An 18,088-nucleotide genomic window follows, 5' to 3' on the forward strand; every position below is an offset into this window, starting at 1 on the left:
AGCCGAAGACCAAAGGTGTCCAGCCAAGGCAGGGTAATACACATTTATTGGAGCTCTATGGGACAACGTCACCTCTTTTAGTGTCAGACAGACACATGGATTATGCTCGATCCTCACCTTGACCGCCAGGGAGTGAAACCTCCCATAATGGAATTTCCCAAGTTCCAGTACTCCTTCAACAGCTTCAAAATGTGTATTGTTGACAGGTATGCTTCCTCAATTCGGATATTTGTTTCTGCAACGTTATCAGCTAATTATTAACGCATGAGGCAAATGATAACTATTCTAAGTTAAAGTAAATAAAATGCAGGCCTGTATTTTTTCCATATGGCGTTTGTTGCTGACCCCTGGTAACAACATTCAAAATGTGAACTGAACTGTGATGAATCCAAATGTCAACAGCAATGAGTATGCATCATGGTGTATCAATATTGCAGAAACAGTCCACATGCATATTGACTATTTTATCAAGCTACCATTACATCTTTTGAAACGACAAATTAATCTCACTTGATGGTACAACCTACTAACCAACGTAGAATCGCACCAAGGATCTTCAAATCCAATGACACGAATCCAAGTATCTATGGTAGCGGTCGGAACAGAGTCACGTGACAGGATGTAGCCAGACACTGGAGCAGGAAGTACAGCGGTATCAACTTGGGAAAAGGGGAGTGGATTTGAAGAAGGAAAGGCCGAAAAAACACAACTAAGCATATTTGAAAAGCGCATCGCAAGACGCCTGACTAGGGTATGAAACTGTTTCAGCTCATTTCAGCTGCGTCCGTGGAGTAAACGAATAGCAATAGCAAGGAGTGCTGCAGTTGTGACTGTGTTATCACTCATCACGCTAGCTGTGTGCTAGGCTCTTTCATAAATAGTCAGCCAAGCCCAGTGCAACCCAGCTAGCTCCACTGTCAAACGTCAGATCGAGGAGATGATTTGCTGGTACTATTGCCTCCCGGCCACTGACATGTTATGGCATACAACTAACTCTGTTATTCCTGTTTATCTTCTTGCGTATAGCTATAGAACGTTGGAAGAGTTTGCTGGCTGAGATAGTTAGCTACGCCTGTTGATAAGACTCGGCTAGTTTTTAGCGTATCCTCTATGGCGATAGTAGCTAGTGTTGTCAGTTAACATTAACCAGCTACACTGTAGCTTCTAGCTTCCACAATTGTATATAAAGACGTCGTGTCGGAGTCAAGTCGCTGAGTCAGTTAAGTATTTTGGCAGCGGACCGATTTTGCATAGCATCTGATAGCCGCGTGGATTCCTGTTTTGAACCACTAAGCCTGTTAACGTTATACCTGTATGTTGTAAGTGAGCGAATGATACTTGATATTTGCCTACCCACCCTCTGTAGTGTTCTTACGTTATAATGATACAGCTAACCTTACACATTTCACCTGTCAGGTACACTCTGTACCCACTTACCTATACGGAAAGCAATGAGCTCGACTGCTTTTCTCTGTTGAGATACTGTCAAATGTGTCACATCTGTTGAATGAATGAAAACGAAATTGCATGGTTCCCAACCACTGAAAATAAACGATATATAACAAGAGGGCATTTTAATCTGAATTTGATTCATCTGCATTCTTAAAACTGGACGGAATCATATTATTTTCCTTGCATGCTGTAAAATAATAATAATAATAATAATATGAAATTCAACTCCACGTGCTCCAAATGTGTCTACATTTCGAGTTTTAAAAAGCTTGTACTTTTTGTCCCTTAGTAGATGCCGTAGTCCAGCATGAGCGTGAAAGCCTTCGAGTTGGTCCCCGCCGTGGAGCGGGACCTCCTGATGGGGGACAAGGCTCGGATCAACATCGAGTGCATCGAGTGCTGCGGGAAGCACCTGTACGTGGGCACCAACGACTGCTTCATACATCACTTCCTGCTGGAGGAGCACACCACGCCCAAGGGCAAGCTGGCCTTCTCCGCCCAGAAGCTGCTGCACAAGTACCTGGGCCTGAAGAAGCCCGTCAACGAACTGAAGGCCGCCTCGGCCCTGGAGCGCCTCATCGTCCTCTGCGACAACAGCGTGACCGTGGTCGACATGGTCAACCTGGAGCCCGTCTCGTCGGGCGGGGCCCGCATCAAGGGCGTGGTCTCCTTCTGCCTCAACGAGAACCCGGTCAACGGCGACCCCTTCTGCGTGGAGCTGGGGGTGATCGCCACCAAACGGCGGACGGTGCAGATCTACATGGTGTACGAGGACAGGGTGCAGTTGTTCAAGGAGGTGTCCACCCCCGAGCAGCCCTGCGCTGTCTGTCTGGACGGCTACTTCCTGTGCCTGGCTCTGTCCACGCAGTACATGATCCTCAACTACAGCACCGGAGCCTCCCAGGACCTCTTCCCCTACGATAGCGAGGAGAAGAAGCCCATCGTCAAGAGGATCGGGAGGGAGGAGTTCCTCCTAGCGGCCCCTGGTGGCCTGGGTGAGTTCCGGCAGGAGCCGGGGAGAATTAGGCTCGACCTCAGTAGAATGGAATGGAAAACATTAAAAATCCTTAAAAATTTATTTTCTGATGCACCTATGGACTCATTGCAATACAGTACAAATATGTACATCGCACAGTGTAGGCTAATACCACGATTGATGATCAAAGTGTTATTTTCCATTGTAATCACAACTGTAACCTGAAAGAGGCATTGGTTTGAAATAGGCATTACATCTCTCATCTTGCCTAAGGATTGAATTAGGCATTAAAGAATGAAAGTCTTGTGTTCTTTGAGATGCCAGAAGCACTAATTTGCCTTCCATTAGCAGAACTGTGAAAATGCTGTCATTAGGAAATGGTGGATTTGACAGGAAATGGTGGATTGAACCACTAGAGCCCGACCAATATTTTTTGAGACCGAGACAGTACTGATTTAAGGGGGGATGAATTGTTCTTTCTCTTCCTCACATATGTTCCCTATTGTGCTAAAAATAATTTTCACAAAGGTAGCACTTGTGTCTGTTTCTATGTTTAGAAAAACCTTTACTCTAGGCTTGAAATAAGTCTAAATGAGCTGAGGTGCAATAGTAGCCTGTTGATTGTAATCAATTGTAATTTATACTAATTGATAAACAAGCAGCAAGTGAGAAGGAATGTGTCTGAAAATGCCCTGAATCTGCCAGCAAGCGGCTTTAAAACGATGTACAAAAAAGGCCAGTGAACTGCTGGCTGTTTCTGGCAGTAGGCCCGCTAACTTCGCCTCCGGTGGACCACTTCCTGTGGCTCGCTTACTCTCTGCTTGGATGTTGGCTTGTGTTGGCTGCTGGCTATTTATGCCTCTACTACAAACTCAGCCAGCTGCTTTGATAGTACAAACATTTTTTAAGAGCTACATTCATTTTTTGAAGTTTTGTATTTTCCATATCACACTGAAAATCTTAACTTTAATCTCATAGTCATTGTTTTAACAGACCCAATGAGCTGGAGTACAGAGCCAAAACAACAACAACAATATAAGAAAGAAAAAAATGTCCTGATACTTACCTACTGCACTCTCAGTGCTCCTCTATATTGTACACATTTTGTCCTTCATTTTTGATACAGATATGGTTCAGAAATGCAAATATCGGCCTGGTATATCGGGCTGGCTCTAGGCAACACCACAGCAAACACCATAGCACCATAGCACCCTGTGGACAGTTTGGAGATGGCGCCTCCTAAACGCCCTGCGCTCCCCCTTTAGGGATGTTTGCGACGGCGGAGGGGGTGTCGCAGCGCGCCCCGGTGAACTGGTCGGAGAGCGTCCTCGGAGCGGCCGTGTGCTTCCCGTACGTGCTGGCGCTGGACGAGGGCTTCGTCACCGTGCACAGCATGCTGGACCAGCAGCTCAAGCAGACGCTGTCCTTCAGAGATGGACACATCCTGCAGGACTTCGAAGGTACCCTCCGCTTCTTTAGCCCTCTCTTTCTGGGCCTAAGGACACGGCCATTTTGGTTCCCACCCAGGGCCCGCAGCGGACCCAGTTCCGTTATACTACGTGTTGTTTTATTGTTTTGACAGGAAGTTGAATCGCAGCACGGCCTGGTCCGGGTTAAATCCTGTTTTTGTTTTTATATTTGGCATCAGGGTAATAATCTTCCTGGCCTTCCAAGGTTGATGGTGTTTGCCTCACCTCTTATCTTCATAGTGCATAGTATTTTACAGAGGTGGAAAATGTTCCAGTCACCTGGATTTGCTCATTAGTGCACTTCTTCTGCCAGGAGGTAGACAGCTGGCTAAGTTCATTGGTGGAAGACTTTCTGAGCCCTGGACCTTCCTCCCCTGGTTGGTTAGGGTATATTTGCTCTGAGCACTGGTTGCTGCAGTTTTCGTTTGAAAGAAGCGTGAAAATGAAACACCAATCTAAATCAAACTTAAAAGCAAAAGGCTCGCAAAAGCTAGTAAAGACGGCAAGTCTCTGAGCAGGTGCATCTGTCAGGTCACATATACGTCGTGGCTCCTGTGTGAGTTGGTTCAGTCGGTGACAGCCAGAACGGCTAAAGAACGGCAGACTGACTCGCGCTATCGATCCTGGCTTTAAAGTGCTGAGGCGAGTTTCTGGAGAGTGTGAAAATCGATGCGGCTTGATCCCGGCGTGCGCGCATGCCGTTTGATCAGGCTGTAGCGGGCACGCACAGATCTAATTCATCATGAAACAGTCGGTCGGTTCATAATGAGACGGCTCCTGCTCAACTTCTGGAACGCGGGCTGTGGAGGACTTTGCAGGCGCAAATCAAAATGGACAGAGCCGCTTATGGACCTTGCAAATCCAGCCAGGTGCATGATGAATGTGTCTGTGTTCTGTTAAGGGAAAATTTAATTAGGAAATTGGTAAAGAAAAATTTGATTATATTCCATCCCCTTTTGCATTTGTTTGAGAAACCATACATGGTCAACTAGAAACTAGAAAAATGACCATACCGAAACTTCTCATGTTTTATATTAATAATAGAAGTTTCTAGAAATGTCCATTTGTGGCTGTACTTGTCTGAAAATGGCTGTGCATAGCACCAGGTGTGCTCCAGAAGAACTGCCTGAGGTTGATTGATAGCTGTCGCTCTGCCCCATCCATATCTCCGTGTGCACTACCAGAGAAAGCCTGGCAGTGGTGCTGTTGTCATGTTTTGCTGGTGCCATCTCGCTGTTTCTCTCCTGTACTGCTCTAAAGTTTTAAAGCTTGATCATAACCTACAGGACAGTTAATGGAACAGGTTTTGAAGATTGACTGGCTGTCAATCTTCAAATCTTACACCCCTGCCACATCTTACCATTCCACAACATAGGGCTAGCTATCCCCATCCTGCAAGGTCGCTTCTCCCATTACATTACGTTATTTTTGCCAGCCACTTTTATCTAGTATGTGTGCATACCGAAGGTCACTAGAACAAATACAAACACGGGTCGGATAAAGTACAATTCTCATCGAGTAGCAGCTATCCATAGCCATGAACAGGGAGTCTAGTTCCCACAAAGCTTTGGCTAAGTCTTAAGCAGGAAGTGTGGCATGATTACAAGTGATAAGATAATGGAACTACAACATCAAGATCTCAATACAGGCGCAATGTGAAAGTGCTGGAAGCTCAAGATAGAAGACATATGAAAGTGCTATTAGATTGGGAGTTGCCCTGCAGAGGAGCATAGTGTAAAGCCAGTCAAATGTCTTTAGACCATGGCAGAAAGTCGGCAGTGACTAAGGCAGTGACTCCCAGTAACTGCCTCTCTGGCTCTCCATGGGTGGAATAAACTTTCCCACGGTATTCAGGAGTGTGCTGTCATTGCCTGACTCCTGACACGCTAGCCGACGAGCACTCCTATCCATAGTAATATAGCTAATTATGACATTTTTTATGGTTTGTTATGGATGTAACTTAATCTGTTTGTATTCAGGATGTATATTGTGGTGATTGGTTAGCATAGCAGACTTTTATTGGTTCTTTATGTGTTTACACTGGCTCTGGCTCTGTTGCTCTTATAACTTGGAGGAATGCGCTTGTATCGTTCTCTTGCAAGCCTCTCTGCATAAAAGCGTCACTTAAAGAGAAGTACTAATTCTGTTCGTTTATACATGGGAAATTAAAACACAGCACGCATAAACTCTCTGCTCTGATACAGTTGAGATGAGGGTAAGAAGGCGCTACTATGAGTACTCTACTGATGAGAGGCTTTATTTTACTTTTGGCAAACTCAGTATAACATTTTACATCAAATGTGGGTTAATTTAACAGACGCTCGTGTTCAGAGCAAGTGGATTAGAGCATACAGAAACGCAATGAACGGCAGTGAGGGTAAAGTAATCCACTGTAACACAACCAAAAAAAAGTGTCATTGTGTGAATCGATGCTGTAACAAACATGGAGTCATGCTCAAGTACCACAGTGAAGGGGATGAGATGGAGCAATCCCACAGTGCTCTGGTAAGCTGGCTGACATTCAGGAAATCCTAAATTGGCATATGCCTGTTCTGTCTCCCAAAGGTTTTGGTCCAAATGCAGTCTGTCATCACCATGACTGGAGCTGGGGAACCATTTCAACTGCTGTTTGTGGATTTAGAACCATAATTGAGATCCAGAATCGCTAATCTTGTAGTTGAATAGCTCAGCGTGATAAATGGTGCTAAAGAAGACATTTGTTCTGTCTGGAAAATGCATTTTGTGGTGATATATACTCATTACTCAATATATTTGAATTCACATTTCATATAGAACTGCTGAGTTATGATTATGAACCAACTGTCATTTTGTTCTTGTGTTGATAAAGTGAGAGAGTTCACCTTGCGGTGAACCTTACTCCTGGTTGAGGTGGGACCGCTGTATTTTGAGCAGTGTTTGACGGTGCCGCCCCATAGGGAAGGTGGTGCTGGCCTCAACAAAGGGGGTGTACGTGCTGGTCCCCCTGCCCTTGGAGAGACAGATCCAGGACCTGCTGACGGGACACCGTGTGGAGGAGGCCCTCACTCTGGCTGAGGGCGCAAGGAGAAACATCCCCAAAGACAAGTTCCAGGTGCGGTTCACTTCAGAACCACGCGTTTCCGGTCATTCGTTCACTTGTTCATTAATGCCTTTGTGCAGGGGTGTCACAGTCCAGTCCCGGAAGCCTGCTGTGTCGGCAGGTATTTATTAATACCGGACTTAATAATCAGTCATGGTGAAACCTTGAGTTTGGCTCCCCTGCCTTAGTGATCTGTGATTTCTCTTGTCTTTTCCACCCATACTTCTACTGCCCTATTGACTAATACAAACATGCAGCTTTGGTTTTATATGAGGGGTGTCTGATCTTATCTGAGAAACGTGCATTTGGAACCCTGGCAACAAAACACCTGCTTCAACTAAGTTCCCTGTTTTGTTGAATTGGGTTTTTTTTTGTGGTAGGTTAGCACAGAAACCTGCACCCATGCAGTGATTACACACTCTTATTTTAGATGGTTTTCACAGTGAAGTAATTTGTTTAGTGAGAATCACACTGGTTAAGTTTCCATCCAAATGTTTTGCAAATCTTATAAAAATTTCCGAAAAGTCGGCAAAAGGAAATGCTAATCACTCTGTGTTTCCGTCAACTACGAATATTCTGAAGAGGGCGCGACAAGATCCCGTAATCAAAAGAGCGAAAGCATGTGACTTAGATGTCTGTCCTGTCATTTATTTTTTAAATCTGTTTTCATTGCCATTTATCGAATCTTCCCTTTATCGACACACCTCGGCTTTTCTACCTCGGGCAAGCGTAAAAAAAGATTTTGTGCGATATTTCGCCATTTCTTCTCATTTCAGGCATTTCCACTATGGATTACTCATGTGCAAATTCTAAATTTGCATAACAACAGTGGCATATATCCATAGGTAGGAAGGGTTGAGAAAATTAAAGTTCTGCCATGTGTTTCTTCCATTCTTGAACTCTTGAAATCTGATTTCACTAATTAGTTCTACCTCCTGGCGGAAGAAGTGTGATATTTAGCAGACCTAGGTGATTGCACCTCTGCATATACCCCCCAAGTAATGTAATTGAGATTGACGTTAATTTCTCCCTTTCAATTTTCCCCCTTTTCTTTTTTTTCCTGTCTGTGTTTCAGATCATGCACAGAAGAATCCTTCAGCAGGCAGGATTCATACAGTTTGGACAGCTTCAGTTTCTAGAAGCAAAAGAACATTTCAGGTAAAAGCATGTCACAAGTAATTTTCTTTAGCCTTTGATGAAATGTGCCCACTGCTACCAAGGCACTGATCTATGTATTTAAATGTTACTAATTATCCTCTGGTGTAATTATTCTCTTAATCATGGCTTCTGAGCCCAGTTGACCCACAGTGGTCGTGTTCAATCTGTCGTCTCTATTTAATATGCACAAAAACATACAAAAGGTAGTCCTCTCCACTCTCAGCAGTGCAGTTGAAATCCCATGTGTACATTAACACATTCAGGCACCTAGACTTAATCTACCCATACAGCAATGAAATATACTTGGAATATATTCTTTTTTTAAATATTATTTCAGTCTACAGCAGTATATAACACTTGACTGCTGATTTAAATTTAGATCATGTGACAAAGAGCGCATTTAATTTTGTCAATAGCTATTCAAATTGAAATAAAGGAACAGACAGAAGCATTCTGTGGAAAAAGTGCAACCTTACTGCGACCATATCAATTAAGACGCTACCTAGAACCAGGTCCTGCTAATCAAGTCCACAAGATTTGCTGAGAATCAGGTGATGTGAGCTTGGACTTATGCTGCGTTCCAGTCAAAGTCGGAGGTCCCTATTTCTCTGTTGAAATTTCCAACTTCCGACCTCTGAGCGCTCCAGGTCTACGAAGCCAAACGTAAACCTAAAACATGGCTGACAGTGAAAAACTGGTGGTGTTTATGTGGCAAGTGTATAAACGATTGAACTGTCAGCTTTCTGCACTGACCCAATGACAGCAATATACCAGAAACGTTACTTGTTAACTGTGTTCCCGTCTAGCTGCATGCAGAGTAACCTAAGTTTCCTGTTCCTCTCTGAAAAAAGCCAGAGAAAGCATTCAAAATGTCAAGACACTGCGCATGTGTAATGCTGAACAATTGCGAAGTGAATTGCTTTTTTCTCTGCCTTAACGCTATATTTCACCTGAATAACCTGCAATTTTGTCCATCACAATCTAGGCTATCTAATTATTTGTGCAAACCCATTAAGGGGCCCATTGTAAAAACAGTGCTGAGATCTGCATGAGCAGATTTAAGCACGGGGCAATTTAGCTTCTAAGTTGGACCTCTCTTTATTGTTACTCTCTGGCATTAGTCCATCATTAAATGGTAAAATGCCTGCATTTATATAGCGCCTTTATCCAAAGTGCTGTACAATTGATGCTTCTCATTCACACACACACTCACATACCAATGCCGATTCGCTGCCATGCTAGGCACCAACCAGCTCATCAGGAGCAATTGGGGGTTAGGTGTCTTACTCAGGGACACTTCGACACACCCAGGGTGGGATCAAATCAGCAACCCTGCTCTTGACTGCTCTTACCTCCCGAGCTAATGTTGTCCCATTACATTACATTACATTTCATTTAGCAGACACTTTTATCCAAAGCGACGTACAAAGCCGTGCGTATCAAGAACAACCGAACACGCCAGATAAGGTACATTTCATATAAGACTGTCTGTAAGTCTATGAACGTACGTCTAGTACACAAGATAGATAGGCCAAGTCTGTAACTACCGTACCAAGACAACTGCAATTTGAGAAATGACAGTGCTGAGAAATACAAATTCAAAAGTCCTAGGTTAAGGCCCGCTTCGTCGTAAAATCCCCAGCCTTTCCTGACCAGCCTCCCCCCTTCGACAGAAAGGGCCAGCTGGACGTGCGGGAACTCATCTCCCTATACCCGCTGCTGCTGCCCTCCACCTCCTCCTTCACGCGCTGCCACCCGCCGCTCCACGAGTTTGCCGACCTGAACCAGTTGGCCCAGGGCGACCCGGAGAAGGTGCAGCGCTGCAAGCTCTTCCTCATCAGCTACCTGCGTGAGGCACGCAGCACCGAGGGGGCCAACGGCTGCCGGGAGGACGTGGACACGGCCCTGCTCAAGCTCTACGCCGAGGCCAGCCACGAGAGCCTGCTGGACCTGCTGGCCTCCGAGAACGCTTGCCTGCTGGCCGACAGCGCCCCCTGGCTGGAGAAGCACCACAAGTGGGTACTGCACGCTGGGAGAGGCGGTGGGGATTGGTTTTGGCCTGCTCGCGTTTTTGGGGTTTTTTCATTTGTTCTGTTGAGTTTCTTTTCTTTTCTGTTTTCATTACGATTTATTCTTCGCTTGCTATAAATATCTAATGGAAACGGCTGCATTAAAATATCTTTGTTGAATGTACTCTATTTGGGACAGTACTGCTTATCTATTAAATTTCACCGCTTCATATTTTTTCTGTAGTTATGGGTTGGTTATCAGCATTCGCCATATTGACAACAATTGCAGAAGTGGATTGATTACACTGAAACGACTCACTGCTCCTTAATATTAACCTTAATTTTTTGTCTGTTTTGTGCTTGTCAGGTATTTTGCACTAGGACTCCTCTACCGTTATAACAGCCAGGATGATGCGGCATTGCAAGTGAGCAACCTTACCCCTTCACTGTGCTTTTTCAGCTTCAGAAAAGCAGTATCGTTGCCTCATTTTTTCGGCGTCAGTTTAATGTGTTCTAGCACACTAAAATCTCTGTCTCTCTCTCAGCTGTGGGTTAAGGTTGTAAACGGAGACCTTCAGGACTCGACCCGGGCCGATCTCTTTGATTACATTGTCGACTTCCTGAGTTTCTGTCCCAACCTGGACCTGGTCTGGAAGTATGCAGAATGGGCCTTACAGAGAGATCAGAAGGTCTGTACAGGGGTCATTGTGTAACATCTGGTAGGATAGTCTCTGAACTCAGACTTTGAGTTTTACCTTGTGGACGTATGTAGCCCACCTTTTGGTGTCTGGCTCTTGCTGCACACGTCTCCAATTGCAGCTGTGCTATGTACCAAATTGTATATGGCAAACGTAAGTCAAGCCACCATTGTCTTCTCTGTCATTTGGTACAGGTTGGTGTCCAGATCTTCACAAGGAGAGCTGTGAGTGATGACCAGACTGACCAGATGAACCCAGATGCCATAATCGAGTACCTACACAAGTACCAGCAGGCCACAGTTCTGTATCTGGAGCACCTTGTTCTGGAAAGGAGATTACAGGTAAAGTCTGCACTGCAGGTTTGAGGCTGGTTTATAGCTAGGCAATGTGTGATTGGTGGTTGGATATTGCTACATTATCGGCAACATTGCATTGCCGCTTGACTTTGATATTGAAGGCTGTTGATCATAAATGTATAAACACATTAGCGATAAGAATACATCACAGAAGTGAAGTTATTAATAGCGTCTTTGTGGTCCGCCCAGTCGGCAGCGTACGGCACGGAAACGTTGCCGTTGTGTTTATTAACCTCAATTTACAGTTATTGTACTTTCTGAAGATTATTGCAGGAGATAAGAATGTTCTGTACTAATATGGTCATGATAAGGGAGCCAGCTGGTCAAAGTTCAATACAACTTAAGTTACGTTAGTTATTTAGCTGATGCTTTTATCCAAAGCAACTTACGGTTGATTAGACTAAGCAGGAGTCCCCCCTGGAGCAATGTGGGGGTTAAGGGAACAACATCTGCACGGAACCTTCTGGGTTTCAGTCAAGCAACTTAGCCACTAGGCTATAGACCGCCCCCATCTCTGCAATGGGCACAACAATGATAGCAACGTCATCAAGTTGTCAATCGTTCAGGTATAAAGTCATTGTGTCCAACCATCAAATGTGACGATATGGAAAATGCCAACGGTCATACATCGCCTAGTTATAAACTGACGTTTAGGCTTAATTCATCCAGCCATTTATTATATGGATGTGTATAAGTAGGTGTGTGTATTTATCCATATTACCGGTGGAAAATGTTATATCTGTCTCCCCTGCAGAAGGAGAAATTCCACACACACCTGGCTGTTCTGTACCTGGATAAAGTGCTAGGATTGCTTTCCCAGAGCCCCACTCTGACTCAGGAGGTCACTGAGGCTCGGGAACAGCTCCAGAACCTTCTCAAGGAGTCCAATCTCTACCGAGTCCAGCTGCTACTGGGTGAGTGTCAGTCATGGTCAGCCAATCAAGCTGTTGCTGGAATCAGTAAAGATTGTGGTAGTTGCTCTCAGCCAATCAATCTGCCAGGTTCAACTGTTACTGGGTGAGTGACAGACCCACTCTACCAGTTGCAGGCCTCTTGTCATTAGAATGAATCCAATTAGGCCAATTAGGAAGCACAAAAAGTGATCGGTCATTAGAATGACAAGGGACCGGGTACAGTACTTGTTTGAGGTGACATGCACAAGCTAATTTAGTGGCGAGTTTTGGTTGTTTGATTAGAAGACAACATCGCGTGTCATGTGAATGTCATAGTGCCCCTGCACTGATTGAACATTAGCGTACACAAGGAAATGCTAATGTTTACGGACATGTTTCCGCTGCTCTTTACTATCAGTGACTCAGCGGATTGGTTAATTGAGGCAGTACTCTTTTATCTTTTACTCTGAAATGCAAACAACCGCTGCCTGTTACTGTCAGAGATACGGAGAATGAGGCATTCAGACGAGACCCCCAAAGGCAGACAGCCTGGGAAATATTTGCCCACAGATAAAAGCAGCTCTCGCTCTGTGTACAACACCAGTCTTCGATTAGGCTCTTCAGGCCAGTAATTAGAATGCACAGGATGATGTTAAACATGGTTTCTATTCATTGGGAACAGGAAAAATATGTTTCTGTGCGTACATTTGCGTGCGTGTGTTACGTGTTTACTGCATGTTTACCTGCAGTCTCAAATAAGGAATTAACGTGTGTGTGTGTGTGTGTGTGTGTGTGTGTGTGTGAGTGAGAGCTGCTCTGGGTGTAAGTTGCTTTGACTTTCTATAAACAGCAGGAGATTCACAGGTTTTTTTGAGGGGTTTGCACGTAGATGCAACAGGTGTTTGAACTGGAGAGATTCAAGCTGTTTTCCCTCAGTGTTATTTAACCTGCTGCTTATCAGCTCGTAGGAGCATGCTGTTGTGTATTTGGAAGTGAATGATATCTCCCTTGTTTTTACCTGGGTTGTGATGCTGGTTTCCCCTGTATGTGAGCACTCTGTGCTTTACACTGTTCTGTGTTATCATACTGGTTTCTCCTGTATTAGTCATACTTTATGTAAATCATCAGTGCTGTATGATGGGATGTGATTGATATGAACCCTGCCCTGTGTGTTGTGACTGAGATGAACTCAGCCAGGTATGTTGTGATAGAACTGAACCCCACCCTGTGTGTTGTCACAGAGGTGATACCTACCCTGTTTGTTGTAAGGGAGGTGATGCCTTCCCTGTGTATCGTGACAGAGACTAACCCTGTCCTGTGTATTGTGACAGAGACTAACTGGTGTCCTGTGTGTTGTGACAGAGAGTAACCCTCTCCTGTGTATCGTGACAGAGACTAACCCAACCCTGTGTATTGTGACAGAGACTAACTGGTGTCCTGTGTGTTGTGACAGAGAGTAACCCTCTCCTGTGTATCGTGACAGAGACTAACCCAACCCTGTGTATTGTGACAGAGACTAACTGGTGTCCTGTGTGTTGTGACAGAGAGTAACCCTCCCCTGTGTGATGTGACAGAGACTAACCCTGTCCTGTAATCTGTGCTCAGGTAAACTCCAGGAATCAGAGCTGCTGCTTGAGCGCGCCACGCTACACGGGAAGTTGGAGGAGCACGACAAGGCGCTGCACATCCTGGTGCACCAGCTGAAAGACTTCCCCGCCGCCGAGGCCTACTGCCTGTGGGCCTCGGCCTCCCGGAACCAGGAGCACCGACAGCGCCTCTTCCACCTCCTGCTGGGCGTGTACCTGGACTCGGACGCCCCCGGAGACGAGCACACAGTGGCGGCCGTGGACCTGCTGAACCGCCACGCGGGAATGTTCGACGCCACGCAGGTGCTTTGCCTCCTCCCTGAGGGCTGGTCCCTGCAGCTGCTCCGGCCCTTCCTGAGCGGGGCCCTGAGGGGCGCCATGCACGCCCGCCGCACCTCCCAGGTGGCCCTGGGGCTGGCCCGCTCCGAGAACCTGCTGCTGAAACACGACAGGGTGAGCGCATGGACGGCGGCCATTTTAGATACCTTCTTCTTCTTCTTCAGCTTCTGCACTTCACTCTACCTGGTTTAATCCTTCTGCAGTTGTTTTTGTTCTTACAACCTTCACTGAAAAAAATGCTTCATTGGATAAAAAAAGAAAACATTTTTACATCAATTTGTTAGCCCATTTGATTTTTGTAGTTTTCTCAAATTAAAAATTAATTAACTCGAAGGAGCCTAACATTTTTCATTTGAAAAGGTGTTACAACTTTTGGTTTATCTACAGAATTTTTTTTTCAGTGTTTACCTGCCCCAGTTTCTCTCTTAAATCTTAAATTAACGTTTAATTAATTTAACAGCTGAAGTACCGAGGTGGGCCGGTCGTTGTGTCGGAGAAGAAGGGATGCCAGTTGTGCCATAACACTTTCACCGAGCCGGACTGCGTGTGCCTGCCCGGGGGAGTGCCCGTCCACACGCACTGCGCTGCCCAGAGGGCCAGAGACTCGCCCAGGAAACGGCAAAGCACCAACCCCAGCAACCACACATGAGCCCTGCCCACTTACTGCTCTGCTCGCCTGCGGGGTTTCACCAGGAGGGGGGCGAACAGACTGGTGCGAAAGGAGGGGAGGATAAGCACAGGCCCGTCAAAGACCCTGCCCAGGAGAGACTAGCCCTCGTAGAGCGTCAAACACAACGACACTCTGGCTTTCCCCTCCCACAAACAGACTCCGCTCTGCTCAAACGTGGGAGGGAGTAGTGGGGAGCTGTTTGTCCGCGATTATCTCTCCGGTCAAAGATTAAGGCTGATAGACTAACTGTGAATACTGTCCTTCTAAAAAACTGAAAACCTGATTTCCATCAAATGCAGTGGCAGAAAAAGAAAGTAAACTTTTAAGTTAAAACTTTAAAAAGCTGAAAATTAAACTTTGACGCACCAAAAGGGCTGTGGCAGTTCTACATTTCAGTCTTTCCCTTTAAATCTCTTGTCCCTGGCTGATCCTGGGACTGGGAGTTCGCGGGTGAACCTCTTGCGTGGCTATAACTCTGTCACAGGTGCAGACACCTGTGGCTAAGCCCTGTTCCTGAGCAGATACAGGTGAGAGAGTTTCGGGAGAGAGTTCCCCAGTATCCCCTCTGCTCTTAACCCTAACCAAACCCTCATACCCTTCATTTCCACCTCTGGAGATTTGTCCAGATTTGGGGTAAGGGTGATGCATTTTCCCCTGTTGAACGATCTCTCGTTCATTAATTAATTGCAAAAAAATGGCAGATGAACTGGACTGGGATTGACGTGCGCCGAACTTGATGTGAGGGGGAGATGTTCTTTAAATTTTAGCCTTAACGGTCTTGGAGTCAGAATGGTTGGCTTGGCCAGTTCCATCTATTTGAAGGCATCTCTGTCATCCCTCTTGGGAAAGCACATGAGAGAGGTGCCAAAGCAATTTGTGCAATTTTGAATTTCAGTGAGTCATTTTTGCTGAATTTGAAAGAGGCACACTGGTTTACTTCACTGTATTTATTTATTTAGCCAACAGCCCTTTTACTGCCCCTTACATAGTTAAAATATGACACGCTTTCCATTTCTGCTGTACCTACGGCAGACTTTCATTCAGGATTCAAGCAAACTTTTATTTTGGTGGCCATTTTGTATTTACAGTAGAAGGAGAAAAAGGGAAATGTAGTTCTTGGTAGTGGTTTGGAGTATAGGAGGGAAAACTACAAATCACAGCGGGTTCCCAAATATTTTCAGTGTCTACTGTAGCTCTTATGGTGGAGCTTTTCAAAAATACCTAGGGTTTCAGCGGTTTTGTTTGTATTTTATTAATGTGCAATGCAAAGTTCAGATGAACCATGCCTTTTAATGATGAAATCCTCATTTGTGGGAAATGCTATGGTATAGTCAGCTCGAATGTGTTTCTGCTGGGAAAGATTTGAAGAGCACAAACCTATGAGGGAGGATTCATGGATACCCACAGCCCCCTTCTCTTTTTGTAACTTAGATCTTCCCCTTGTATACTTCTACTACTCCTCCTTCTCTCCAGGGGGAATTGACATCATCTTAAAGCGGGTGTGTTTGGAGGGTATCGCGTTTACCCCAGCGTAATGCATTACCCTTGAGGTTTGCGTTGTGCTGTTCCCTAAGTGTGCTTTACTCTCCCGCATCCTTCCTACTTCCTGTCTTGAACAGGAAGTCAAGCTTTGCTTTAGTGCTAACTAGTATTTCAGCCTCAGGAGACTTTCAGCCTCTGATTGATGACGTCTTGCGATTAAACAGGCCAGTGTAAGAAGCCCAGCTTTATTGTGTGAAAGCCTTACCCCCCCTACAGTGTAACCGACTGTTTTTGGCATTCTGTTCTTCGTTTGCATATCATTTGTCCGAGACCAGGGGTCTGCATCCCTGGTACCGGAGAGTTGCAGGGTCTCCGGGAATTGGTTTTCACTTAAAAATCAGCAACCGGTTCAGCCTCAAGAAGCCAGGATAGTTGAGTTAACTTTATTTAACCACTTTAATACGTGCTAAGTCTCGACAGAAAATGGCACACTGCCACTCTCCAGGGCCAGGGATACAGACCCCGGTCCCAGACCATGTGCTCTGGTGCACTGTTCTGTGTTGCATGCCAGGGTTTAATCATTATAGCTGACTTTAACCCAGTTTTTAAATGATGGCTTTATCATTAAAAACAGACTGTAATGTGATTTGATACAGATGAGATGTATTGAGTGTAAAGCTTTAGCATTTAAAACGTTTTTTTGTAAGAAAAACTGCTCCCGGATACTTGAATATGTACATATGAACATATTTTATATTTTTTAATCATGTGCATTAAGTTCTTTTCTAACACAAGAAGCTATCAGAGGGCAGAATGTCAGAACACAGTTACAGCGAGCGCCGACATCCCAGCGTTTCTACTGCATCGTGCTCTGCTCTTCCAGCAGTACCAGGGGTCCTAGATCATCAAGCACCGCCATATGACCTCACACAGCTGGAGCAGTAAAACTGATATTGGTGTATTGTCTCTCTTGGGTTCAGGAGTGTAGGACACACCTCAGCTCTCGTGTGTTGATTTAATCATTGTGCAGATGGTTTTAGGTCTATGCTAGGAATTAGGTGGACAGCGTTAGTTGCCGGGCTGAGGGCAGAGGAACACAATGACCGCAGTGACATCTGGGGATCTACATGGTCTCTTCTGTGTAGATCTCCAATGAGGAGGAGAAACTGCCATGCGATGTTGCATTTATGCTCACAGTGAACTGGCGGCCAATCTCACTCCTCTTATCAGATATCAACAACAGCATCCTGTCCTTACTGTCGAAAAAGTAGAATCATCAGAAATTGTGAGATTCTTTACTCTTGGTAGGCTTGATGTTCCTCAACAGTCACTTGTGTAAATGGTAGTGACCTCTCGGTCTCTGTTACAATATCAACTTCTCATCCTGGTAACCTGCACATTTTGGTCTACAGTATTCTGCAAGGGAAATTCTCGTTCATCAAATGTGATTTTTGGAAAAAGAACAAAAGTGACACAGGCTTTTTCATGGTTGTGATTTTAAACTATATTTTGCACTGTCTCTTTGCTGTGCTTATCCCGTATGCAGATTGTTCCTGTGTCATAATGGCTGATATAACAGGAATGATGAAACTACTGACTGACTAATGGAAGTTTGCGGAAATAAGGAACTAAAATATCCAGTTGAGCAGATCATCAGTCGCAATTCTCCCCAAAAATACTATTCCCAAAATATAACTCTCCTTCCCCCTCCATGTTGTGTGAGGTTGTCTGGCTTGGCTTATCTGTGGACTTCCCCTCTGAATGTACAGCTGCCCCCACAAGAGCCCCCCTCTGTTCCTCCAGTCCATTGGGACTGCCCTGTCCCCTCTACAGTGGGTTTGGATGATTCTCCCCGTTTTTAGTAAGTGTGTGTAAAAGACCTGTGCGTGTCTCACCATCAATGCCTCCTTGCTCTTCAGCT

At 45.2% G+C, this 18,088-nt stretch overlaps 1 protein-coding gene across 3 annotated transcripts; it reads left to right on the plus strand.

The window, feature by feature from the left end:
• Positions 1 to 624: 624 nt before the first annotated feature.
• Positions 625 to 17,281, plus strand: tgfbrap1 (transforming growth factor, beta receptor associated protein 1). Of its 3 annotated transcripts, none has more exons than XM_061234944.1 (12): positions 625 to 751; positions 1,742 to 2,447; positions 3,694 to 3,888; positions 6,834 to 6,988; positions 8,052 to 8,134; positions 9,808 to 10,149; positions 10,511 to 10,568; positions 10,689 to 10,832; positions 11,036 to 11,182; positions 11,952 to 12,111; positions 13,696 to 14,129; positions 14,476 to 17,281. In XM_061234944.1, the coding sequence occupies exons 2-12, from the start codon at positions 1,760 to 1,762 to the stop codon at positions 14,662 to 14,664; spliced, it is 2,595 nt and encodes an 864-aa protein (XP_061090928.1). In that variant the 5' UTR covers positions 625 to 751; positions 1,742 to 1,759; the 3' UTR covers positions 14,665 to 17,281. The 3 variants fall into 3 exon arrangements, with proteins under 3 accessions (XP_061090928.1, XP_061090929.1, XP_061090930.1); XM_061234945.1 differs by having other exon boundaries at positions 627 to 751; positions 1,745 to 2,447; XM_061234946.1 differs by lacking the exon at positions 625 to 751 and adding an exon at positions 774 to 948.
• Positions 17,282 to 18,088: the final 807 nt, after the last annotated feature.

The sequence above is a fragment of the Conger conger genome, chromosome 3, assembly GCF_963514075.1.
Source record: "Conger conger chromosome 3, fConCon1.1, whole genome shotgun sequence".
Lineage (NCBI taxonomy): Eukaryota > Metazoa > Chordata > Actinopteri > Anguilliformes > Congridae > Conger > Conger conger.

Excerpts from the sequence above, each read along its gene's own strand:
- tgfbrap1 (XM_061234944.1), top strand. The coding sequence starts at position 1,760 with ATGAGCGTGAAAGCCTTCGAGTTGGTCCCCGCCGTGGAGCGGGACCTC. Across the intron at positions 2,448-3,693 it reads AGCGGCCCCTGGTGGCCTGG|GGATGTTTGCGACGGCGGAG; the intron begins GTGAGTTCCGGC and ends CTCCCCCTTTAG. Across the intron at positions 12,112-13,695 it reads CCGAGTCCAGCTGCTACTGG|GTAAACTCCAGGAATCAGAG; the intron begins GTGAGTGTCAGT and ends ATCTGTGCTCAG.